This window comes from Gossypium hirsutum, chromosome A11, assembly GCF_007990345.1.
Source record: "Gossypium hirsutum isolate 1008001.06 chromosome A11, Gossypium_hirsutum_v2.1, whole genome shotgun sequence".
Taxonomy (NCBI): domain Eukaryota; kingdom Viridiplantae; phylum Streptophyta; class Magnoliopsida; order Malvales; family Malvaceae; genus Gossypium; species Gossypium hirsutum.
Window position 1 is genome coordinate 17,858,206 of NC_053434.1, and position 26,256 is coordinate 17,884,461.

General features: G+C 30.5%; 4 protein-coding genes across 5 annotated transcripts; 3 read left to right on the forward strand and 1 right to left on the reverse strand.

Annotated features, from left to right (window-relative positions):
- The first annotated feature begins 2,823 nt into the window (after positions 1–2,823).
- Positions 2,824–8,307, forward strand: LOC107923171 (uncharacterized). Its single transcript, XM_041081269.1, has 7 exons — positions 2,824–3,446; positions 4,405–4,504; positions 5,247–5,312; positions 6,141–6,258; positions 6,610–6,692; positions 7,092–7,153; positions 7,901–8,307. Exons 1-7 carry the CDS (start codon positions 3,211–3,213, stop codon positions 8,010–8,012), a joined length of 777 nt encoding a protein of 258 aa, XP_040937203.1. The 5' UTR covers positions 2,824–3,210; the 3' UTR covers positions 8,013–8,307.
- Positions 8,308–12,857: 4,550 nt separating this feature from the next.
- On the reverse strand, positions 12,858–15,375 carry LOC107923151 (cytochrome b561 and DOMON domain-containing protein At3g07570). The gene is made up of 4 exons (XM_016853365.2): positions 15,142–15,375; positions 14,611–15,013; positions 13,284–13,567; positions 12,858–13,184 (listed from the first exon to the last, which is right to left on the reverse strand). Exons 2-4 carry the CDS (start codon positions 14,942–14,944, stop codon positions 12,951–12,953), a joined length of 852 nt encoding a protein of 283 aa, XP_016708854.2. The 5' UTR covers positions 14,945–15,013; positions 15,142–15,375; the 3' UTR covers positions 12,858–12,950.
- Positions 15,376–18,920: 3,545 nt separating this feature from the next.
- Positions 18,921–19,844, forward strand: LOC107922849 (ISWI chromatin-remodeling complex ATPase CHR17-like). The gene is made up of 5 exons (XM_016853045.2): positions 18,921–18,989; positions 19,147–19,367; positions 19,436–19,524; positions 19,605–19,698; positions 19,789–19,844. The coding sequence occupies exons 1-4, from the start codon at positions 18,921–18,923 to the stop codon at positions 19,613–19,615; spliced, it is 390 nt and encodes a 129-aa protein (XP_016708534.2). The 3' UTR covers positions 19,616–19,698; positions 19,789–19,844.
- Positions 19,789–23,486, forward strand: LOC107922848 (CBL-interacting serine/threonine-protein kinase 21). 2 transcript variants are annotated; one of them, XM_016853042.2, is made up of 10 exons: positions 19,789–19,977; positions 20,049–20,080; positions 20,188–20,264; positions 20,396–20,404; positions 20,741–20,855; positions 21,475–21,565; positions 22,767–22,820; positions 22,919–23,044; positions 23,122–23,211; positions 23,328–23,486. In XM_016853042.2, exons 1-10 carry the CDS (start codon positions 19,951–19,953, stop codon positions 23,448–23,450), a joined length of 744 nt encoding a protein of 247 aa, XP_016708531.1. In that variant the 5' UTR covers positions 19,789–19,950; the 3' UTR covers positions 23,451–23,486. The 2 variants fall into 2 exon arrangements, with proteins under 2 accessions (XP_016708531.1, XP_016708532.1); XM_016853043.2 differs by lacking the exon at positions 22,767–22,820.
- The last annotated feature ends 2,770 nt before the right edge of the window (positions 23,487–26,256 follow it).

Below are 26,256 nucleotides of genomic sequence, written 5' to 3' on the forward strand. Positions count from 1 at the left end.
ATTTTGCATGCTTTATTTAAATGATCTCTAGAGTTACTAACATAGGGAAGTAACTTCACTACTTTCTTGGAAGGGTGACCTAATCTTCTATGCCAAAATTCTAAAGAGGATGAAGCTTCAATCGAAACTGCTTTGACCGTCGATACCTGTCGGAAGTAGTAAAGTCCATCCCGTCTCTCACTCACTCCAATCAGCTCCCTTGAATGAATGTCCTAAATAGCACATATGTTAGTAGAAAATTGGGCAAAATAGTTCATATCATCATTCAACTGTGAAACCAAAATTAAATTGTAGTTTAATTTAGGTATGTAAAGAACATGTTTTAAGTGAATTTCGTTCATCAATTTAATTATTCCTTCTTGGGTGGCCACCACTGTTTGGCCATCAGGAAGTCCTACGGAATATGCTACAACTTCTTTAACATTCGTCAAATACATAAAATCACCGGTAACATGATTTGAACACTCCATGGAGATAATCCAATTATTGTTGGACTTACTATTCAACCGATTGGTAGTAGATTGTATATTATCGAACATCGCCAGAAGAAACTGTCAATGCTTAGTAGTAAAACCATGAAGTGGTGGTGGAAAAGTAGAATCGCTGCCAGCCATTGAGAAAAAAATAATTTGTGTTAAACACCTGACTCAGATGTCATGACAAGAATAGAATAATCCCTTTCAATCTTATTCATAGACATCAAGAGTATACATAATATTTATAGGAGTACACATAATATTTATAGGAAATATACATAATATATTCCTAAATATATGGAAAGATATATAATATATTTTTAAATATATGCCTAAAAGATATTCAATATATTTAAATATTCTTAAAAGATAATATCTTATAATAATATATTCCTAAAAGATATCCCGTAATAATAGTATCTAACATTTGGAGGCAAGAAAGCCTTCCATCATTCAGATTTTAATACTGTTGTAGTGTGTTATTTCTCTAGAAAAAAGAATATTTTAAAATCATTGTTATAGTGGTTGTTGTAACCAAACATGCGAGATTCATGTATAATAGAAAGTTGGAATTGTGATTTTTTTTTACATGTAATGTTATATTTACCAAGGGAGGGAATCATTTTCGCATTCGCACTGTCATCACTTATTACATCATTCTTTTCTTTTGTCGTATATTAATGAAAAAGCTAATCATTCCATTTTGATCCATGGTCATTGTTGTTAATATGAATTGTCACACAATTTTTACAATCACCTTTGTGGTTTTTGTTAATTTCAAAGTAAAAAGTATGAGATTTGAATTGATTGTTATACAAGAACAAAAACTCAATGAAGACTTAAGCCAAACATGTGCAATCTTGAACTAAGAAACATCTAGCTTAGGCTTAGCTTTTCCATCTATGAAGAGGCTCATAAACTCTTTCTCCATCAACACTTTCTTTTTCTATCACAAGTTTAGCAAGTTTATTAATGTAGGTTGTGATTATCTAGCTTGTCCTTGAACAAACAGTGAAGAACATGAAAGAGGGGAAAAAAATAAATTATGATGGGGAGGAGTTTGATGGGTGGAAGGAGATGAAAGAAAAAAATTAAGATTTTGATGCTGAATGATTGAGGGAGATGAAAGAAAACATGAAAGAAAAAAAGTTTTAAGTACTAAAATAGAAAAATGAATATATTTCAAGAGTTAAATTATGAATTAAGCATTTATGTATATATATAAAGTTCGTTCCCAATATCACCAAAAACGTTTTCATTCCAATTCTCATTTCAACAATTAACAACGCCAAAGAAAAGGAAAGAAATAATTGATTATTACGGATTCCCATCTCGTGCTTCTATGTCTTCATTTTCTTTGTTAGGGAATTTCATCGAAAAGGCCATCTGCCATCATTGAGATTTGGGAATATTTTCTCTGTCATTTTATCTTTCTTATTTGCGTTAGGTTGGTTTCCTTTCTCTCTTTTTGTCACTATTTGATTTATTGTCTATCCATATTGGTTTTAATAATAAATTGAATTTACTTATTTCTAAGACCAAATTAAAAATTATTGTAAATTTTAAGGGTTATTTTTTTAAAAATTATGATTAATTTTATCATATATAAAAATTAAAAGTATATCGATTTGTTTAACTGTTAAGTCAATTTTTCATTACTGATTTTAATGAAAGTGACTAAAATGACCAAACTATATTACATGAATACTTAAATTATATATATAATATATATATAATTTTAAGTTACTAAAATAAAAAAATTTATAATTATGTATTATCGTTTACCCAAATTAATAAAATATTATTTTATTTTGATAGGGATAATTTCGAAATTTATCATTATATTATTATTAAAGTATTCATTAAACTAAAGTGTTAATTTAATAAACTAAAAAATTAAGTGATAAAAAATGTATTAAAAATTTGAGTATTGAGAATTTAATATTGAATTTAAATTATAAATTATGTTTGATATATTAATTAAAATTATTTAGAATATAATTAAATTATTTGATAAATATAAATTTTAAAATATGAAAATTATTTTATCCTTAATTTTTAAAGATTACACTTTATTTTAAATAAAATCAAATTTTAACTGTAAATTCTTGATAGGATAATATATTATTAGAATTAATTGAAAATATTAGTTAACTCTTATCTATTTATTATTTTACAAAAAAAATTTGCCATGTTATTTTTATTATATAAAAATTAATAAATTTTAAAAATAACTAACTTGGGATTTAAATTAAATAAATTATCCGGAGATTTTAGTTAATATGGTATATATTTTTCTGGATATAACATTTACAAGTTATTTTTGGTGGATACCGGGAAAGCAAGAAAGCGCTGTTAAAAACCAAAAAGGTTAAGAGAAAAGGAGAAAATATACGAAAAAAAGAGAGAGACAAATAAATATTCTGTCACTCTCTCGGGGGGAAAATGAGAAAGGCAAAAGTTAATTAGAAAGATTCGCTTTTCTTTTCTTAAGCTGGCAATGGAAAATGGCTCCCCCTCGTTTCTATTCCCTTTGCAAATGAATTCATCCACTTCCACTTCCTCTTTCTTTTCCTTTTCCTCATTAATTAAATTTGTATGCTTACATTTAATTCCAATAATTACTTGGGATATATAAATTTCCAATTTCAGCATTCCAAGTATTCCAACCTTACAATTCGAGAGCAACACAACAATATTTTTGCTATATATATACATATATTGGTTTTGATTAATGGCCGCAAGTGCGAATCCAACGGGGAATAATCAGAAAGGTTTGTCGAACCAGAAGGTAACGGCTCCTCCTACAATAGCCAATGGCATTTCCCTCATTTCGAACAGCAGCGAAGCCAATACCTCGGCCCTTGTAGCCGGCTTGGCTGATACGCAGGCGGCGTTGAGGCATAACCCGGGCATCTCCATAAACTGGACTCCCGACGAGCAATCTATCCTCGAGGATTTACTCGCCAAGTAACTCCCTCTCTGTCTTTCTCACTTTAATTTTGAACTTCTTTTTATCATTTAGTTCCTTTCATTTCTGCTACTGTTCTGGAACTTGGTGATCAACGGTTTCTTCTCTCGCTCTCTCTCTCTCTCTATATATATATATATATGTATATAATTAGCTTTTTAAAGTTAAAAGTGGAAAAATGTTTATCTTCAGGTTTCTTAGGATTGTAAAAGTATGTTGAGGTTGGTAAAAACATCAAGAGTAAATTAATGATACTAATTTTAACTTTTATATGTCCATCCTAAGATGAAAAGTGAAGTATTGTCTTTGTTGATGTAAATTTTTAGTTCTACTGAGTGTATGTGTTCCCCGCCTATGTTTTCTAACGTTTCGAGTAAAATGAAGAGATAATCTTGCTCTTTCTATATTTCTTTGTTGCTAAAATGCATTTCATTGCATCTGTCAACGTAGCTGTTCATGAACCTGTTACATGCTTTAGAAACGGGTAGTTCTCGTTACAAAATAACCTTTGGCACATTATGATCCGAGATTTCTTCGGCTTTGGTAAACATTTTTCCTAGTTACCTTTTTTGCCATCCTCAGGTCTTAGGCTGCTCTATTTTTCCATTGATTTAAATAAATGGTATAAACTTACTACTATTAGTTACGAGGTCCAGAATGACCAATGAAAACATGGATGGTGAGGATGATAATTGCAATTGCATAAGTAGTTGTGAATTATATTTCAATGTTCTACACCTTAACAAGTCAAAGCTCTTCCCATTAATTATTTAGCTTTAGTTATAATACAGTGCATTGATTTCTGGTATTGCAATGGCAATATGTGTGTGGCTTCATTTTGTGTTGCAGTTCCAGATTGTTATCTTGTGCCCCATGTTGTTTTCCTTGTTTATTTCTTAACTTGCATTTGATTAATGAAAGCCTGTACAATTTTTATATATATTTTGCTGTTTGCAGGTATGCATCTGACTCAACCATAGTTCGCTATGCTAAGATAGCAATGAGGTTGAAGGACAAAACAGTTCGGGATGTGGCACTGCGCTGCAGATGGATGACCGTAAGTTGATCACTTCAAATTGTATGTTATCGAAGCTTCGGGTCCAAGCTTGAAGTATTTTGTTATAACACAAAAAGTTGTCCTCCAAAACAGTTTATCTGGTTATAGCTTTAACAATTTCATTGTTTTGGATCAAATTAAACCTCAGGAGTTTCTGTTTAAAAACTCTGTGGTGAAGAGTTGCATTTGTCAAGTTTAATAAGATTCGGCTCCCTAGTCTATTCATGATTCAAAAACTTGTGACTTGTACGGTCACCAGCCTGCCGCCAACCAAGGAATCAAGACAAGTCTAGTTTAAATGTTAATTATAATTTTATTTGATGCTTAAAGCCTTACATTGGTCAAATTAGTTGTATTAGGTTTCAGTTTTATCTTTTTACTGTTAGCAGGTGTTATTATAAATGAACTTCCATTATTTGTATGAGTCAAGGATATCTTGGCACTTTTACGGTTCTAAAATTTGCAGTTCTATATTTAAGGAATATCTTTTTGTTTTGTTGTTTCTGTTTAAATATTTGAGGTCCTTGTGTTATTGTTTCCTACTTGTTTAAATTAAATATTGTAGTTTTCTGATTTTGGTATTGGATCATGAGTTTGATGTTAGTTTTATGGTTGAATTGTGTATGGCATATTGTGTGCAAAATTTCTCAAAATCATTTGCTTATGTTTGTATTGTAATTATGCATATAAACGTGAATTGTTTTCGAATGCTGAATAACCACCTAGTTGAATTTGTTTGCAGAAGAAGGAAAATGGCAAACGAAGGAAAGAGGATCATATTTCAACAAGGAAAAGCAAAGACAGAAGGGTATGTTTGTCTAAATTTGTATGCTAGTATCATTGATCTGTGCAATGTATCTCTGCACTGCTTTATTTTTCATACTTGGTTCTTTGAAGTGTATCTTTAGAAAGAAGTTCAATCCCTATGATTGTTTCTTGAATGAAACTACTAGACTCTGTGGTAAACTTTACTAGTTTCTTATTCTCTCAATGAATTCTGTATCCTTTTCTTTTATGGTCTTAAGGCTTTTACTTATGATTGAAGATTGTATGTTTATCATTCTTGACTTGAAAGTTACTTGAAATGTGTACATCTCGCATGCATTCCATGTTATACTCTCATCATCCTCTATTACATACGCATACTGAAATTCTTGAAATAGGTTGTGATGTCTCAAGAAGCAGGAGAGCAACCAGATAATAAGTTGAGGTCATATAAGTAGGGCATGTATGTAACAAAGTAATGGAATTATCTACCTGTGTAAGGTGCATGTATAATTGACTATCAGATGCATTAAACCTAAAGTTATGACTAAATACATGTGGTTGAAAGTGAAATATACCCTATCTCAGAGAAGGGCTTCTTCCTAGCATGTTCAACTCTACAATATCTTTTGCACGTGTGTCCACACTAATTGTCTGGGTTGTTTTAGATATTTCCGGATGGTATTAGGCGTTTTCTTCCAGGTTCTAGCCTATTGTTGTTTAAGCTCAGGTGGGTGATTGGACTGCTTAACCCTCCTATTAAAGCTACCTCAGCCCTCTTATTTATGCAGTTCGCAGATTTGCATCCAAGTTCTTAGATACATTGCTTGATTTCTTGATAGTTCAAGTTGATAAGGACATTGTTTCACAGGAAAGAAGTACAGACTCTTTGGCGAAGTCTACATCTGTTTTAACAGCTAGGCCTAATGGTCCTTCATATGTATCACCAATTACCCAGATGGACAACGATGATGGCATCCCATACAAAGGTTTGGTTAAGAATTATATTACAGATGACTCTACTTTCTAAAACAATATGAAAATTATGGCTGGTTAGAAACTTCGAGCTGAATTTTTTCTGCTCAATCAGCGTAAAAACAATAGCTTATATCTTTCTTTAAAAAATTGATTATAAAGGATCAAGCTTAAGACTTGAAGTAGCATACACATGGTGGTTCTTTGGGTTAATCAGAGTCAGTGACCATGATGAAGATAAAGCTTAGGTTTGGCTTTAAAATTGACAGCAGTTCTGTTAAAAAAAAGGATCGATGATTGTATTTAAGATGTCAATATAGTCATCTTGCTTTTTACACCTTTCAATTTGAATTATGTCTTTTCAGCCTTTTGGGGTGCAACAGGAGAGCTACTTGATCAAAATGCTCAAATATTTAATCAAATTTCAGCAAATTTGTCAGCTTTCCAGGTGAAACATACTGTCTTATAATTTTCATCAATAATTGTGCACGTGTACATCTGCCCTGCATTGTTTTGAGTTGATATTTTCTAATCTTGCATTCAATAGTACTGCTTCATTTTGTTTCAAGTGGTCATCTCTCTACGTTTTTTTATTAAACAAGCCCTTTGTATTTCATAGAATTTTGAAATCTTCAATATAATATATACATTATTTACAAGCACCTGATGAGATGATGTCAATTTACTGTCTAAATGCACTTTATGTAAATGAAAGTTATTCGATGATTACAGCAAACTGATTGGTCGATTTTATTATCAGAAGCTTGTGACAGCAGCTATCTGCCTGCTAACTAATGATATTTGCCTTCTTTATTGATTGCTGTTACTAATTTTTTTTCCCATACAGATACATGATAATATAGAACTCTTATGCAAAGCCCGGGACAATATCTTTACAATCTTGAATGAGTACGTTATTGCCTATGCTTTCTCTGTTATGTGTCGAAATTAGATTCATTTAATTAACTTGGAGTATTATTTTTTATGCATGTTTTAGTACATGAGTTAATAATAAACTAATTCAATTAGTAATATTTAGCCACTGCCACTCCCATGACTTATTTTTAGCAAACAGAAGGGAAAATTTTCACTTATTTTGAAGAGGTATTATGTTTTACAAGAGTTTTTATTCATCCTTATTGTTTCAAGTTTAAATTTGTACTACCTATTCTTTATTTTAATGTTAATTGGAGGGGCATATTCATCAGCATTGTTGCATTTTTTTGCATGCCTAAGTTTCTCAACTTCATTATAATGTCCCGTATAACAGTATATTGATGGCAATCATAGACTCTTCTACTTGTCAGGAATACCATTAACGTTGTCATTGCTATCAACATCAATGTGATTTCAGGTCCGTTAACCTAATCAGTTTCTTTCACTGGAAATCATGAATATGAAAAAACAGCTTAGGTTGGCAGGACCTTTTCTTTTTGCCCTTTGCACATTATTTTTCTTTGGGATTATTTTCTTTGCATATCAGGTTGTATTAGCAAACCAAAATTCATGTTAAAATTGGGGTAGTGAAAATAAGAAAGGCAAATGACCCGAGCACTAGTGGATCTGAGGCAAATGATGCGACAAAGTAAACTGTTGAGTTGCGATACTAATAAATATGCGATGTACATTCTTTCTTTAATATTTTTTTTACTTCAGGTTAAATGAGTTGCCAGAGGTAATGGAACAAATGCCGCCGCTTCCGGAGAAGATAAATGAGGAAAAGGCCAACGAGATCCTTCCTCCGTCATCCCTTCAGATGAAATCATGATCAGGACTCGCTGATGATACTCTCTGACCCATTTTATCTCAAGGTAGGAATTCTCGAGAAAAAAGAAACATTTTTAACAAAATAAAATAGAGGGGTGAGGGGAATGAACTGATTTATTGAGATGAAGTCGTTTTTGTCAAATTAAAAATGTTTTGTGAGCATGTTTATATGGCCTATAAATTAGAATGCTGCAAGTAGTCTCATTTCTTCTTTTAAGTCAATTGATTTTGGGAACTAAATGTAGCTTTGTGAATAATATATATAGCTTATGCAGCATGAAAATTTGCTGCTGATTCTAGTACAATATGTTATTTTAATGTAACATATCGGTTGAGCTGAGATTGATAGTAAGCATTTTTCAAAACAGATTCCAGATTTGGTAAAATAATTTTTTAATACTTTATCATAAGTTTTACCAAAGTATAATGTATATATTTTGTAACATTCACCTATAATTAATCATGCCGAATTATGGTTTATTTTAAAACAATTAAATAATGCAATTGTTTGACTTTATTATATAGCTAGTAAGAAAAGAAAAAAGAAAATATTTATAACTAAAAAAATTTGCTCAATTTCTATGATAAAAGCATGGTTATTGAGCTGGTCTGGGTTAGATGGTCGGATTGAGTTTGGTCGAGGTATTGATTTGAAGAAAAGTTTTAAACCAACTGAAGTATAAATCAATATAAACCAATTGAATTGGGCTAAAAAATTGATTAAATCAGTTTTTTAATATTTTTATAAATTTTTAATAATATATTTAATTAAATCATCTAAATTAATCGGATTGACGAGATCAATTCAACCATCCATTGATTCGACTATAAATCCTTGAATAAGAGAAATAAATTTTTTTCCTAAAGGAATAAAAACATATTCTATCTTTTATAAAAAAAAATTCCCATGAAGAATTTTGTTTAATTATTAATTTAGATTTGATTTTTTCTGAGAATATTTGGAAAGTAACATCTCAAATGCACCCATATGGCCAGATCAATACAAGGGAAAATAATTCTAAAAATAGCATTGATCACTATTTTTTGTATTATTAAATTTGACAAGATTTCCAGAATAAAACATAAAATTGAAATGAAACTACAACAAAAGATACATTATTTGTATATGCCCACTCCATGCCAAGGAGCATAAAGTGCAGGCTCGTAACGCAAACATGCATTGTTTTTTGTTTTTTGGGGTAATTAGAGTTAATAATTTCAACATTTGGACTGACAATGGTGCCTATGGCCACACTCAACGTTGCAGGAGAAGCACAAACCACAACATTTGCCTTTCTTTGCCACATAATAAGCCACCACAAGAACTAAAACAGCTATTAATATCCCCACCACGATCCAAACAATGGTTGTGGAAGCGCTGTCGCCACCGCCATTATCAGCAAACCACCACCCATTTGGATCGCCACCATCGGAATATTGACTTGACATGTCTTCTATTGTTCTTGCTTCTATAAAACTTAGAAATGAAATTGTAGAAGAAGAGAAAACAAAGGGAAGATTATTTATTAATAAAGAAAAAGAAAGTAAATAAATTTTTTAATGTTTGTTAGCAGACCAAAGCAGTCAATGGGTTTTTTTATTATAAAGAGGGCTGCATTTGCATTCGCCAGCTATTGACGTTTTGATAATTGAAACCTTGGTGTAAAGCAAAATGACATTCTAAAATATTCTAATGCTTTTGTTTGTATTATGAGAATTTGAGAACGTTAGTTGTGGTTTCTTATCAAAATTTGGTCATTAGTGGTGGTTGTTGACACACTTAAACTTTATTACTTTTTCTTATAAATTAAATCAAGTATATTCTATTTTTAAAGAATTTAGAGATAATTTTATTAAGAGCTGTTATGCTTTGATTCGAAAACAATAATTAATTTTTTTTTGTTTTTCTATATTAAAAATATATTTATAAAACTATATCAATAAATAATCATTAGTGGAGTGATAAGGATTCTCTATATTAATTTATGATCTTGTGTTTGATTTTCAAATAATAATTTTAATTGTTTTATTTGAAAATTATATAAAAAGATGAAAATATTTTTATAATAATATTAACTATCTTTTAAAAGAAAGCTATTTTAATAATTTCACAATTGAATTTGTGTTGAATTGACTCATAACATCATCTCAATCAGTCACTTTATATATAATATAGATAAACCGAAAGTAAACACAAATCATTAAATATATTGAATTTCAAAATTTAACTCGATTAATCTTTTTTTTAAATGACTCAAGGGATGTTCTGAAATATAATTGCTAATAGTGAGTATTAGATAGACTTGTCCATGGGCCGGGCCACCTGACTTGGCTTGACTCAAAGGCCTGCTCGAAAAATGAAGGTTTAGACAAAAATATAGGTCCAAAAAATTAGTTTGAACAAAAAATAAGGCATGTTTGGAAAACAAGACTAACCTTGGGTAAGATTTTTTAGCCTCAAGCCCAACCCTGACCCAACCCAACTTTGCAAAAAAAATCCCCTCCTGTTTTGCTATTTTTTTCACTATTTGGATGTTGTTTTCCCATTCTTTTGTTGTCAATTCACTATTATGTTATTATTATATTATTGTTATTGTTTAGATTGTATAACTATTGTTTTATTGTTAATTTTTCTACTATTTTAGAAGTATTTGCTTATTAAATTACGCCTATCTTAGTGTTATTTAAGTATAAATATTTTTTAATTTATTTTTAACTTATTGAGAAATATCTATTTTAATATTTTTAATGTATTATATATACTAAATTTTTATATAAAAAATAAAATTAAAAATTAATACGAATGAAACGAGCCGGACTTGAGTTTTAACATTTTTATTCGAGTCGAGATTGGATAAAATTTTAATCCCATTTTTAAGCCGGTATTGAACTTATAAATTGAGCTAAAAATTTTGTTAGGGACGTACAAGACATTTGTGTTTAATATAGTATTTTTCACAATTATTAAAAGTGGTGCTGTAGATTGGGTTGGTTGAAGGAAGCTGCTATTGCTTACAAAGTTGCTCAAAGTACCGGACAATATATGAAATTATAATATCTAAGAAGGTTTTCTTTAAGAATAATGAAAAGGTATTCAAAACTTCTTTTAGGTAGTTGATGATGGGACGCCCTAATTTTTCACTTATGTCAACCAATACCTATATTGGTTCTACTGTGCGAAATTTATGAATTTTAGTCTCTATAATTTGATATTTCTATTTCTTATCCTTGTCAAATTTCGAAATTTCACTAAACATATTTAATAGTTTTTGTTGGAGTAAATACTGAAATTTTCAAATTTTGAAAACCGTAATAACTAAAACTGACTAAAATATACAAATTAAAATTCGCCAGCCAAATATATGAGTTAAAATTTGTGTTATTCGTTCTTGATTGAACTCTTATAAATTTTAAAAGTAATGGTCTAATTATTCCTCAGTCTCTGCACTTTTCATACTTTTAAATTTTAGCACATTTACTTTTAATTCTAAGAATTCAGTCACTTTACTTGTCTAATTTGAAAGTTAAAAATTCAATTGATGTGTAGACTTGTGGCCTGGCCTGAAGGCCAGCTTGAAAAGTGAGAGAGTTTGGATAAAAATATAGGCTTGAAAAATGGGCTTGAGTAAAAAAAAGGACCCGTTTAGAAAATAGATCGTGTCTCAAGTAAGGTTTTTAAATCTCAGCCGGACCCGAATTTGAAAAAAAAAAGAAGAAAAAGATGTTTTGTCGCGGTTTTGCTATCATTTCACTATTATATTGCTAATATTTTGTTATTATTGTTTGAATATTGTATAGCTCTTGTTTTATTGTTAATTTTGCTACTATTTTAGAGGCAAAATTTGTTAAGTTGTAGCTATTTTAGTGTTATTTAAGTATAAAGACATTTTAAATTTATTTTCAATTTGTTGAGAAACATTTATCTTTAATATTTTTAGTATTTTTGATGTATTATGCTTTTTTTAAAATTATATAAAAAATTTAATACGCTTGAGCTGAGTTGAATTGAGTTATAACATTTTTATCCGGGTTGAGTTTGACAATATTTTAGACTCATTTTTCATGTTAGGCCCATGAACACCTCTAAATTGACGAGACTATTAATTGATTTATGTTTAATATAAACATATATTATAAATTAAAGCTCAATTGGTTCATGTAATCAAATCTTTGAATATTAAAAAACAATATATTCAAATTTAACAACAGTCCGTTTAACAGCTTCATCAATTTGATCTTACTTCTTAAATCAAACAAGGAAATAAAAATAAATAAATTTCAAAAGTTTAAAGAGTTGAGGAGCCTAGACCATAATTAAACCAAAGTTAATCGTACAGGCCAATGAGTCGAATTTTTGAAATTATGTAATTGCTTATTGCTCCCTCTATATAGAAAAAGTCAAATAATATCGGCAAGTTGTACTGTCTATACTTTCGAAAAGAAAAAGTTGTACCATATCTATGGGTTAGTTGCAATATGGATTTAGTTTTGAACTTTTTGAATTCTTCAATCCTATCCTCCATATTTTAAAATTATGAATTTAGTCCCTTTTCTTTAATTTGATCATTGCAATATCTATGGTTTTTTAATTTTAAATTTTAAATTTTAATTAAAATGATAGCGGTTAAATCTATTAATTAAAATAATTTGACTTTTCTATTAGTATTATATGAAAATAAAAGGCTGACATGATGATAATATATTTATTGTGTAAGATTTCGGGAATAACAAATTTTCACTTAACTAATTTAACAATTATTATTTAATTATGACTAAAATTTTTAATTTTGAAAAGTATAAAAATTTAAAAATAATTAAACTAAAATATAAAAACAAAATTCATAACTTACATGGAGAAATGGGGAGAGGATTTATATTTAAAGAGAGAAAAAAACATTAATTAAAAAATAAAAAAGAGTAGTGGAGATGAAGTAGTTGACTAATTTTGCCTCCACAATTTAACCTCTAAAATAATAGAAAGTAAAAATAACATAGAAATAACAACAGCGTAGGCAGCATTCCATGATGTTCCATTATCTTCACCCAAATGAATCCCGTAGAACACATTTGCTATTGCAATTAGTATCACAATTCTGCCCCCGTTGTGATGGTACCAGTTCCAGTATTTACGCACCTTTGATTCCTTCCCTGGCCTTGCAAATACCGCCATTACCTATATACCATCCAATTCCATTCTTCGTATTAGATATATATATATATGATTAATTTGAATCTACTTAATCGAATATATATGAATGGCTGGACTGTTAACCTGGAGGCATCCGAGCACGAGAATGAGGATGCCTAGAGCTTTGTGGGTGTCGACTTCGGCATCGAGACGATCTTCTAGGACGAAACCAGAAATGATACCGGCAAGGCCCAGCAGGAAGGCGCATGACTGAATAGCGGCGTGGGAATAAAACCACATGGGATCCCATTGCTTGAAGTAGCGACCAGCCATGGCTCCGATTATCATCAATATGCCCCAACTTAGCATATTCAGTATTCCATGGCTCTTCCTTAGTCTTGAATGTTGGCTATCCGATGCACTTGTGCCTGTTCCATTGCAAATAATTTCCTCAGAAAAAAAATTTATTAGTGAATCAAAAACTTTACTAAACATGAAATGATTTATTTTTTTAAGATTTTGATAATAATTTTTTATTTAATTAATTGGATATATAAAAATTTGATGACTCATTTATAATATAAAATAAGGTATGAGAGTGTATATGAAAGTATTGAGTTTTAGTTAGTTCTTTGATTTTTAGAATGTTTACTTTTTTTTAGTTATATTAATTACTCAGATATTACATTTAATTTTATTAAAAAAATTTATTTACATGTTTGAATTTATGGTAACTAATATTATATTAATTATTTTTTAAAATAATGTATTTTTTATTTTTTATTTATAAAATCAAATAACTATTACAAATATCATTAATTGAAAGAATAATAATAATATGCTTATAAAAATAATTAAAAAATATTATCAAAACATTAATTAAAAATAAAAAAAGTTTGAAATAATATGAAATAAAAAATATATTAATATGCTTATAAAAATAATGAACCTCAGTTATCTAACTATCTAATGAAAGGAGTTAATATGTTAAAAAAATTAATTAAAAAAAAGCTTGAAGCAACATCATGAAAAAAAAATACAAATATGAGTAGAAGAGAAATCAAACTCTGAGACTCAATGATGTAACTATCTAATCATCTAACCAAATAACTAATATGTTAAAAAATTAATTAAAAAAATTTAAAACGTTTGAAGAAATATTAAATAAAAAATATAAATATGAATAGGAGAGGAATTAAATTCGAGACTCAAAGATATAAATACTAATATCTAATTATATAGCCAAACTTGAAAGCACATTAAATTAAAAGCGTTTTCTTGCCGTATCCACTAAAAACGCATCTAGTCTCAAAATTAATTAATTCAATGAATTTTACAAAAATCAACGTAATCCGATAATTATGATTAAAAATTAATATATTTGGATAATTCACGTAAGCTGCTACTGTTTACATAGATTAACTAAAACCGAACGTAGAGGTTTTCAAGTTATTCCCGTTACGTTAATTACCTGTACGATAATTCAAGAGTGTGGAGACTTTGTCACGGTGTTCAGCCAAAGCAAAGGCCGGCGCAGATGGAATCACCCCAATTTGCCCCACCGAATACAACACCCGCGACAGTGGTTGACTTGTGTTCAACTGGAACGCCAAGTACACACGCGACGATCGTGATGTTATGGAGGTAGAATTCTCCACGATCGTCAGGTTCCCTTGATCAGCCACCACTAAATTCGGCCGCTGCCCTCCCAGAAAGTACTGTTTCACGGTTCCACTACCGTCCGCCGAGACCCAGCCAACCACGGCGCTCGAACCAACCATCTGCCCTGTCGTCGAAAACCCCATCGCGACGAAGGAATTCGTGTCGGGAGCCGACAGAACGAAGTTCCAAACGTTCGACAAGTTCCTGACGTACTACACGACGGAAGAGTTCAGACATTCAATAACGATAATCTACTCTTCCAAGTATACGACGAAATTACGCAACGAAAAAAAATCACGGTACATGCACATACTGTTAAATTACAAGGAACAAAACTTACTCTAAGGATGAAATCATGTCGGCTCCAAACTGGAAGGCAATTAAGCAAAGATGTATCAAAGGGTAAATCAAGATTTAGGTTGGAATTGCATGAATCTGTGGATTGTGAATTCACCTGCAATACTGATAGCGCCTGCAGGGTAGCAAAGAAGAAGATAATAGAAATGGAGGATAGCTTTATTTTTTTTATTTTTTATTTTTTATTTTTTGAGTTTTATGGCATGAATTTGGTCTTAATATTGTGACACAAGTTTATCCAAATACATATATATTTTGTCACAAGCTGGAGTGGTTGTTAATGATTAATTTCTTTTAATTTAAATATTAAATTAGTGGAAGGAACGTGGTTGGCTTAAGGTATTATCTGGCTATATATTTGTTTAGAGGAGAAATGATTAGGTAAGTTAAAACAGCCTATAATATTTATTAATTTATGATTTGCGTAAAAAAATAATTAAATAATAATGAAAGTTGGCCGTAGTTTTAATTTTTAAATAAATTTGGAGTTCTAGATTCATTAGGTGCATTGTCTTAAGACTGATTACATTAAACAAATGGTTTTCATGTTTATTTTGCTGATATAAGAATTAGAGTAACTTCTTAAACAACTGATTTGTTAGAAATTAAAGTCTTAATTTTCTTAAACTGCAAGGATGAAATTAAAATTAAACCAAAAGAAATTCTAAGATAGAGACTGGAAACCATAAAATCATTGAATTCAACGATGCAATAAAGTCAGCTATTTGATACTTGTCACCATCCTTTACCATCTCCCTTTTTTTATTTTTTGTTTTCCTCTTTCTTTTCATACTGATACTTTGAATTTAAATTTCCAATTTCTTCATTTCTTTTGGTACAACATAAACTTTGAACATTAGTAAGCGGACTTCAATTCTAGTGTAAACTATCAACCGTCAATAATGATTGTTTAATATTTTTTTCCGGCCAACCCCTCACATAGTGCGGTGAGTTTTTAGAATAATCAGTTGATCAATTTCACCTCTACCTGTCTTAGTTATGCAGTCAGCAAACTTTATTGACATTTTGCTGAATGTGTCTAAATTTGACTTCCCAAGTTTTGGAGCATCAATCATGTATCTTCCTGATTTTATCAACACTACTTACTGGTGTCAGACCACTCCAAATAGTCTCAATCAACATTGTGTTGTCACTTTCCAATTCAACTCGCTTGAATCCTTTATTCCAAGCCAATTTCAATCCTTCAAGGATCGCTCTGGCTTCAATTTGAAAGATATCATTCATACCTATTACCATTTTGAAACCTACCAACCATCCTCCAATAGGCCCTCTCATTGCCCCTCCTACAGATACCTTCGAGTTACTTCTTGACATTGATCCATCAGCATTGACTTTAACCCAATCTATCTCCGGTAGGTGCCATCTACCAATTGTCCTGGTTGTACACGCCCATTGATTAACAACCCCTTTAACCCCCAAAGACTTAGTCCACGCCAAAGCTGAGCTAATAAGTTCTAAACTACTCCCATTAGAACCACTAAAAATAAAGCAACATTCCTATGTTTCCAAATGAACCAACATGTAATAGAAAAGAAAGTAGCCTACTTATCTTTAGGTACCAGTAAACTACCTTCATTCTTGATATTCCACATAACCCATTTATCTCTTGGTAAGCTGAAAAAGGGACCCTAACACTATTGTGGTAGAACTGATTTCTACATAGCTTGTGCAAAACCACAATCCCTAACTGCATGAAGTGACGATTCCACCAGATCACCACATTGCTCACAAAAAAGGACATGAGACATACCTCGTCGAGTGCGCTCCTCATTCATCAGCAGCCTTTCCTAAATAAATGACCACACTACAGGAAAATAGGGTTTTAGCAGCGTTTTTAGCGGCGTTTTATCAAAAAAAGTCGCAAAAATTGTAAAACACATAGCAATAGCGGCGTTTTTGGTAAAACGCCGCTAAAAATAGAGAAATAGTGGCGCTTTAGGTAAAACACCGTTAAAAGTCAGAGCAATAGCGGCGCTTTCGGTAAAACGCCGCTAAAAGTCAGAGCATTAGCGGCACTTTTGGTAAAACGCCGCTAAAAGTCGGAGCAATAGTGGCGCTTTTAGTAAAACGCCATTAAAAGTCAGAGCATTAGAGGCGCTTTTGGTAAAACGCCGCTAAAAGTCATATAACCCCTAAAACCCTAAAAAATCATAAACACTAATCTATAATCCCTAAAATACTAAACCCTTAAACACAAAACTATAACTTCTAAAACCTTAACCCCAAAAAAATCACATGGATGTTGTTGTGTATATACATATATATTAATGTAAAAGCTTATGTTCATAATAAATTATGGAAGCAATACTTAATATTGATTAAATTTATTTTTTGGTTTACGGTTTAATATTTAAGGTTTAAGGTCTATGGTTTAGGGTTTTATGGTTTAAGGTTTAATGGCCATGGGTATATAGTATGTTAATCTCAAGTGAATCATATTCAATAATTAAATCCTAAACCCTATAATTAATTATTGTTATCGATAATAGATATCTTAGTTTTGATAAAAAAATATTTTTTATATATTAATAAGGTGTTATATTGTTTAATGGATTGAAGGGATATTTTGTGGAAAATATTTTAAATGATAAGTTTACCTTTAAATTTTATTAATAGTTTTTTGTTTATACTATTTTAATATTTATCTATATTGATTAATTAAAATATATATTTATTTATACAAACGAAAATTCTCTGCACTCATTTGTGTCTCCACGTTTTTTAATTGTAACTCATTTTCTTTTTAAAATATATATTTGTGTCTCCACGTTTTTTTATTTTCTTTTACACAATTATTGATATAACATCATTTTATATTTATATATTGCATGGATACATAAATATTTATATTTATTCAATATAAAAATATATTGATTTATTTATTTTTTTAAATGTGTATGATTAAATCAAAATTAAAGTTTCAATTATACATTTAAACCATAATTGGAATTTCACGTCTACAATTACACATTAAACCGAAATAAAAAATAAACTCAAAAATTAAAAATTAAAAAATTTAAAATTTAAAATTTAAAATTTAAAAATAAAAAATAAAAAATAAAAAAACTTAAAAAATTTAAAATTTAATATTTTAGTCTATATTTCAATTAAAAAGTTCAATATTCAAAATTAAAAAAAAATTCCAAAAGAGAAAAATAAAAAAAATATGTTAAAAATAAAAAAATTTAAAATTAATCAATAGTGGCGTTTTAAGGACAAAAAATTGAGTTATAATAGCGTTTTTAATGAAAACGCAGTAAAAAAAATCAAAAACCCCAATTTTTGATTACCCGCTCGTTAGTCCCTAAATCTCCCAAATAACTCTCAAAATTTGCCCCCAAATTTCCCATTTCCAGCAACATTCTGTCTCTGCATCTTTAGGTTCTTCGACCGTTTCTCCTTCGTAGATTGAAATCAGATGTTGAGAACGGTTTGCCTTCTAAAAAGGAAACTATCCTGAAAGTAGGAATGTCCCAGATGCAGAAACAGTACTATAGGGCTTTGCTGCAAAAAGATCTTGAGGTTGTAAATGCTGGTGGAGAGCGTAAGCGTCTTCTGAACATTGCAATGCAGCTGCGCAAATGTTGTAGTCACCCATACCTTTTCCAAGGTGCTGAACCTGGACCTCCATATACAACAGGAGACCATCTTGTTACCAGTGCTGGTAAGTTTACTTCCTGGAAGATATTGAATTCTTTGGTGCTGAATGAAAACTGACCTTAGTTATTTATTTCCAGGTAAATGGTTCTCTTGGACAAATTACTTCCAAAGCTGAAGGAGCGTGATTCTAGAGTTCTGATATTTTCACAGGTACCTCTGCGGTGTCCATGAATGCGTTGGTTATTGGTCTATATATTTCCCTATGTTATTCTTACATTTTAAATTTATTTACATAATTTACTTTTAAGTGTCATTTACTTTCTAGGTTTCTTCCTTACGATTTTGCTGTGGAATTTTTTGTATTCAGATGACAAGGCTACTGGATATTCTTGAAGATTATTTGATGTTTCGTGGATACCAGTATTGTGGGATTGATGGTAATACAGGTGGTGAAGATCGTGATGCTTCCATTGAAGCTTTTAATAAGCCAGGAAGTGAGAAATTTGTTTTCTTGTTATCAACTAGAGCTGGAGGCCTTGGTATTAATCTTGCTACAGCAGATGTTGTGATCCTTTATGATAGTGACTGGTAAGCATATACCAATTTTATTATATATTCTGCTCCTTGTTGGATTTGTAATACTAGGGTAATTGCAAGAACCCGCAAGTTGATTTGCAAGCACAGGATCGGGCCCATAGAATTGGTCAAAAAAAGGAAGTTCAAGTGTTCCGTTTTTTGCACGGAGGTTTGAAAATTGTCTTTCATACTTGTTGAGAAGTTAGCTATAATAGGGTAACCTTATTTATTTTTTTAATCATGAAACAGTACACTATTGAGGAAAAGGTGATTGAGAGGGCCTATAAAAAGCTTGCTCTAGATGCTCTGGTTATTCAACAAGGACGATTAGCAGAGCAGAAGAGTAAGAAGCTTCTTTGCAGTGCAATTGTTTAGCTTGATGCAACAATTCTTTGAGTCTGTCTGGTAGCATTCAATTTCTTGTTTTGTGCAGCTGTTAACAAAGATGAGTTGCTTCAAATGGTGAGGTTTGGTGCTGAAATGGTCTTCAGCTCCAAGGATAGCACAATTACGGATGAAAACATTGATAGAATCGTTGCCAAGGGAGAAGCAGCGACAGCGGAACTTGATGCCAAGATGAAGAAATTTACTGAGGATGCAATTAAATTCAAGATGGATGATAGTATGCCTCTCTTGCTCCTTTTTTACTTGTGAATTCATTTTCAGCCAATTAACATTGTTCTTCTTTTGTAGCTGCTGAATTGTATGGATTTGATGATGACAAGGTAAAAACATTACTCTTTTTTGTGCCTTCTGTTTGCATTTTGCTATGTTCGGTACTTTAGGAGTTCCCTTTGTTAATGGCTGATTTTTGTTTTTATTCTTTTTAAAGGACGAGAACAAGTTTGACATCAAGAAAATTGCAAGTGAAAACTGGATTGAGCCCCCAAAAAGAGAGCAGAAGCGAAAGTAAGTTGGTTATTTCAGCAATCTAATTAAATTTTGCATTATTTGTTTTTTAAAGGGTGCTGCACTTGGCTGTTAGGGAAGAGTCTGCCTGGCATTTGCTAATGAGGTACTGTGCTGGCTTTACGGAACAGTCAAAGAGAGTAAGATTCTAATTTCCATTTCCATTTCAACATGTGCTTGAACCCCTTTGTTTGTTTTTGATAGAAATGTATAATTGTTTATAAGATTGAATAAAATCAAGTATCATCAGCACCCTTTTGGTCTGCGATGCCAATACAACAACTTCGCTACTCTGTGGCTTCAACTTCACCACTTTGTTTGTTTTTTGGTAGAAATATGTAGTAGTTTATATGATTGAGGAAAATCAACTTGGAGCATCATGGAAGTTTTTGTAGTTCCTTATCTTAGTAAATCTTATGGAGCTAATATTTTAAATAATGACTGTGTGATTGTTCTTTTTCTTTTGTTGGATTCAGATGAGGACTACATACTACAATTCGCACCACCATTCAACCGATTGGAGCTTCTACAAGCACAATCTTGCCCTGATGCGATTACTAATCACGTTGAACAATCGTCAGTTCTCATTAGGTTGGAAAGCCTTTATGTAGTTTAAGTCTTTAGGTTTATGTGGCAGTGTCCTAGCATACAATCTTGATCTTGGGTCTTGAAGTAACAGCTGTTGTTGGCTTTTTTCCCCCAATTTCCTTTATGGATGCATCATCCTTATCTCATTTATTAAAGATAATATTTTTATTTCAATAAATTTGATAAATTCTTGTTTGGTTGCTAAGACTTCGTTAGTAATATGACGTATGAGCTAAAATTCTTCGTCCAAAGCTATTGAGGTTTATCTCTCTGATTAAGTTTTTTGAGAGCTTAAATTTCAAATTCAAAATAGTGTAATTTGTGTAATAAAATATACGTAAATATAACATTTATGTTTACTTTTTAAATTCATTAATATATACATTAAGCAATGAATTCAAAATTTAACCTTAATTTATAAATGCATTTCAAATTTCAATTTCACGTTGAGGTTACCAATTATAGCATAAGTCATCTGCTGAAATTCTTGGTTAAAATTTCTTTTCTTAAAGGTTTTTTTTTTTGTTTTGTTTTTTTTCAAGGATATCTATTGTATGGTTAAGTAAATGTTAAGTGTCGTGGTAGTATGATTTTCATCAATTATTATTTTATTTTTCTGTAGGAAAATTCCTAGAGATTTGACAGAGGCATCGATATCGGGTGCATGGTTGTCCATTGCAACTGCATTGGCTATGATATTTTTATTTGGAATGGTAGGCAGCTTTTCTGTTCTTCAACTTCGATCTGATTTGACGTGGTTGGTGTGTAGAGTTGATTTTTTTTATCCAAACAACATTTATCTGACATTTTTATCTCAGTAGTCGTTGCCATTCCCCTTAATTATAATTTCCGATATATATTTTGCAGGAACTGAATAAATATTTAACAGTCAGCACCTCAATATCTATTATTATTGACAATAGTTCTGATAGGGACTTTTTACGCATTGATTTTAACATCAGGTGCATTCATTTTCTGTACATTGAATTCATCTGATGTTCTCATTAGGTTGGAAAGCCTTTATGTAGTTAAAGTCTTTAGGTTTATGTGGCAGTGTCCTAGCATACAGTCTTGATCTTGGGTCTTGAAGTAACAGCTGTTGTTGGCTTTTTTCCCCCAATTTCCTTTATGGATGCATCATCCTTATCTCATTTATTAAAGATAATAGGAATAAGATGAGGTAATCTTTGTCCTGTGAGAGTTAGCCTTGTACTTTGACAGGCATCATCATGTTGCATGTCATGGTTGTTTGTCCAGTCTTGTTTAAAAAGTTAAAAAATGAAGAAGAAAGAATAGGTTGACTATATCTATTAGTGTATATATACACTATATGTGAATGTACATATACATGGATGATTCCTGGCTGAACTGTGATAATAGTTGTTTATTGCTACTATATCGAAGGTCCAAGTGAACTTCATGTCAAATTAGAAGCAGAGGGATTTTTACTTTGCAGATCGAACAGGTGGTTATCCACTGTTCAGTGCTCTGCGACATGTTCTGTCAGTTCTGGACCGCGAAGCAGAATTTTATAGTCATCATGAATTTCAGAGTTAATATTATAGGCAGTCTAATTTAACATTGTAGTAAACATTATATTTGATAATTTTGGATACGATATATAAGAAAAACGATTAAAATACAACATGATATGAACATCTGAAACAATAATTTGTATGGCGAAAATGGTAAAATTTCCATATTAAGAAGATATGATGGAATTCATATGGCGAAACGGTTAAATCCATTTATAAACCAATAATTTGTATGGGAAAATGGCTGAAACAGATGGTCAAGGCATTTAGTTGGCAATAACGTCTTATAAATGTTAACTATCAATAATGGAGGAAAAGATAGAAAGCTCCATGTCTAGTAGTGTAATCTTTTATTTTCTTTGACACGTTGAAAATGTAGGAGGATGGGTTGCTTCACACTGCTTGCGGGACTCCAAATTATGTTGCTCCTGAGGTTTTCACTCATGAACTTAGAAAATAATTAGCTGTATTGATGCAACTCTTCTTTTTTTTTCCCCTTTTTATTCTGGTATCTGATATTTTTATTTTCAGGTGCTCAAAGATAAAGGTTATGATGGTACATCATCTGATATTTGGTCTTGCGGAGTTATTCTCTTTGTTCTCATGGCTGGTTATTTGCCTTTTGATGAGCCAAGCCTTATAGGCTTGTATAAGAAAGTAAGTACCCTCCAGATTTGGCCAATCTGTTTAGATGAGAACTTCATTAAAATTGTTTGTACCTTGATAAATTTCAGATCTGGGAGGCTTCTTTCAGCTGTCCATCGTGGTTTTCATCTAGTGCTAGGAATTTGATTAAGCGTATTCTTGATCCAAACCCTCTTACCGTAAGTTTCAAATTCAATTCATCCTATGAAAATTTGTGATTACATGCAATCTTTGATCACAGTATAAGCTTTAGCGCGTGCATTTTGGTTGAAATTCTGCATGTTCTTTTTGGCAGCGTATAACTATTCCTGAAATTCTACAAGATGAATGGTTCAAGAAATGGTACAAGCCACCAAAATTTGAGCAAGATGAAGATGTAAATCTTGATGATAATATCTTATATTTTACATGGTTATGATTTAAGTCCTTATTTCATTGATATATTTATATTTAATCTAATTTTTATTATATATTTTAATATTTTTAGTTAAAATTTTAATCAAAAATTTAATTTGATAATGAATTTTAATAGAAAATTTTTATATTTATATCATGGATATTATTCTTCTTAATATTTTGATAATGAATTTTAAATTTTTCATATTTTTCATGATTTTTAATTTTTTTAAAAATTTTATTACCTTTAGCTGCGTTTTTGGGTAAAGCGTCGCTAAAGGTCATGACATTTAGCGGCGTTTGTGGGAAAAGCGCCATTAAAGGTCATGACCTTTAGTGGTGTTTTTTTAAATAAATGCCACAAACTTTAGTGGCGTTATCTATAGTAGCGTTTTTTGTGGCGCTTTTAAAAATGCCACTAAAGACCTTAAAAAACGCCGCTAAAAGTCAATTTTGCTGCAGTGCCATAAGAAAACTCGGACTCTTTGTAGTGCAATAACCTTCCAAATTAATGTGCTATTCACATTATGTCTTTGCACATTAGTAGAAAACAAGTGTTTATATGATTCTGCTATCGAGAACCTTCTCGTTGACATCTAATGCCAACTAATATGATCAACCCCTGCATCCTGTACCGGTGCCTTACAAGCCAAAATTTGCTTCACCATTTTTTGAGGAGTAAGTGAAACTAGCCATTGTACGTTCCATATACCATCTGAAACAACAGCATCAAAAACCCAAGTTGTCTCGTCTAAGGTTTCATGGACTATATAATGTTGCTTTAGAGGCCCCGCTTCCCTCACCCAATCATCATTCCAGAAATTAACCAAACGCCAAACACGAACAATCCAGACAAGCCCATTCTTCAGCTCTTCCCAAATCTTAATTAAAGATCTCCATAGATAAGAGTAGTTAGCACGTTTAATATTTTTGGGTATCAACCCAAAGATGCTATATTTATTTCTTAGTACTTTGACCCAAAAACGCCTCCATGTTTACAATCAAATTAAAGCCCAGCTTCATAAGAAAAATCTTGTTTTGATCCTATAACCGTCATATCCCAAGCCCCCCATTTGCCATGAGTCTACAACAGTCTTTCTAACTAACTAGAGATTTCTTTCGTCCTGAATTAGATGACCCCCACAAAAATCCACGAGCCAATTTTTTTTTATTTCTTTACAAATCATAACGGGGACCTTGACCGTCGCCATAAAATAATTAGGAATCGACATCAAAACAAAATTGACCAAAATGAGTCTTTCAGCTAGAGAAAGTTTTTGAACATCCCATCCACTAAGTTGAATCTGAATCTTATCTAGGAAATTCCTTGTATAATTTATACACTATACGAACTTACCTAAACTGAATTAGCAGCAACCACGACACTAAAGACTACTCAGCAATTTTTTCTTTTCCACTTTTGTCTATCGACTAATCTGTTTCTTGATCATTTAATTCAATTATCAACTTCAAATACCTTATAACATCCAAATACATGTACATTACCCTTTAATAAATTTTTATATTATACCCTAAAATTTTACCTTTTATTCAACTTAGTCTCTAAAATCGAAACTTACATATTTTTCACAATTCCACCAAATACCTTTGTGTCGAATTCAATATAGTCCCTTGACAACCCTTAAGTAATTAAATTTTACATATATTCTTTGCTAAATTTAATACTTTATCGATTTAGTCCTGAACTTAAAACTAACTAAAATTACTTTACAAAATAGTCTTATTTAACAATCAAACTCATAAATCTATCACTTAACTGGTTTTTTTATAATAAATAACCCAAAAAATTAATTAATTATTAAAATGACTTATTTTTTTAATTAAATACAAAATGACCTAAAATCTGCAGTAAAAGCTGGTGGAGCCAAATGATTTGGCGCCACCAACATGCCACGTCAACATCCATGAAAAAATAATTAATTTTTTGGTGGAGCCATGTAGAATGACGCCACCTGTATAAATATCATGGAAATACTGTAAGTTTTGGAAATATGAAGGACTTCAAAATAAATTTACCATTTTCTGGTGGAGCCAATTAATTTGGCGCCACCAGATTCCCCTTGACACCACCTGTCACTTTCTTTCTTTCTTTTTTTACTTTTTTACTTTCGTCCCTTTTTTTTAAGTTTTGTTTTTATCTTTATCTTTATTTTATTTTATTTTACTTATTTTTATTATTAATTTTAAAAATTTTGAAATGTATATTTGAAATATTTTATAATATATATTTTTTAAATTTTAAATATATATTTTGAAATTATTTTTTTAATTTTAAATATTATTTTTAAATATTAAATATATATTTTAATAATATAAAATATTTAAATATTTTAAAGATATGACCTTTCAAATTTATTATTAGTTTTATAATATTTTAAATTTTAAATATTTTTTAATTTGTTTTATAATATTTTAAATTATGATTTTTAAATTATTTAAAATATATTATTTTTAAAGATATGACATTTCAAATTTATTATTTGTTTATAATATTTTAAATATTTTTAAATTTTAAATATAATTTTTATAAATGATTTAATTTTAAAATTAATAAAGATATTCAAACGTTTTTTTAAATTAAATTTAAAATTTTAAGAATTAATATTGTATTTGGTGGAGCCATTTAGAATGGCTCCATCACTTTATAGTGTACTTTTTATATTTTTTAATATAAAAATTTAATATTTAATATTTTATTTTGGTGGAGCCATTCTTTATGGCTCCATCTCTTGGTTCTCTACCATATATAGAATGGTGAAATTGTTGTGTTTAGTACGAGAGTTCAAAAAATCTATCCAATATGAATA

Excerpts from the sequence above, each read along its gene's own strand:
- LOC107923171 (XM_041081269.1), top strand. The coding sequence starts at position 3,211 with ATGGCCGCAAGTGCGAATCCAACGGGGAATAATCAGAAAGGTTTGTCG. Across the intron at positions 3,447-4,404 it reads CTCGAGGATTTACTCGCCAA|GTATGCATCTGACTCAACCA; the intron begins GTAACTCCCTCT and ends TGCTGTTTGCAG. Across the intron at positions 6,693-7,091 it reads CAAATTTGTCAGCTTTCCAG|ATACATGATAATATAGAACT; the intron begins GTGAAACATACT and ends TTTCCCATACAG.
- LOC107923151 (XM_016853365.2), bottom strand. The coding sequence starts at position 14,944 with ATGGGGTTTTCGACGACAGGGCAGATGGTTGGTTCGAGCGCCGTGGTT. Across the intron at positions 13,568-14,610 it reads ACTCTTGAATTATCGTACAG|GCACAAGTGCATCGGATAGC; the intron begins GTAATTAACGTA and ends GCAATGGAACAG. Across the intron at positions 13,185-13,283 it reads TCGTGCTCGGATGCCTCCAG|GTAATGGCGGTATTTGCAAG; the intron begins GTTAACAGTCCA and ends GATGGTATATAG.
- LOC107922849 (XM_016853045.2), top strand. The coding sequence starts at position 18,921 with ATGGTTCTCTTGGACAAATTACTTCCAAAGCTGAAGGAGCGTGATTCT. Across the intron at positions 18,990-19,146 it reads GAGTTCTGATATTTTCACAG|ATGACAAGGCTACTGGATAT; the intron begins GTACCTCTGCGG and ends TTTTGTATTCAG. Across the intron at positions 19,368-19,435 it reads ATCCTTTATGATAGTGACTG|GAACCCGCAAGTTGATTTGC; the intron begins GTAAGCATATAC and ends GGGTAATTGCAA.
- LOC107922848 (XM_016853042.2), top strand. The coding sequence starts at position 19,951 with ATGCAATTAAATTCAAGATGGATGATA. Across the intron at positions 19,978-20,048 it reads TAAATTCAAGATGGATGATA|CTGCTGAATTGTATGGATTT; the intron begins GTATGCCTCTCT and ends CTTCTTTTGTAG. Across the intron at positions 23,045-23,121 it reads TTATAGGCTTGTATAAGAAA|ATCTGGGAGGCTTCTTTCAG; the intron begins GTAAGTACCCTC and ends GATAAATTTCAG.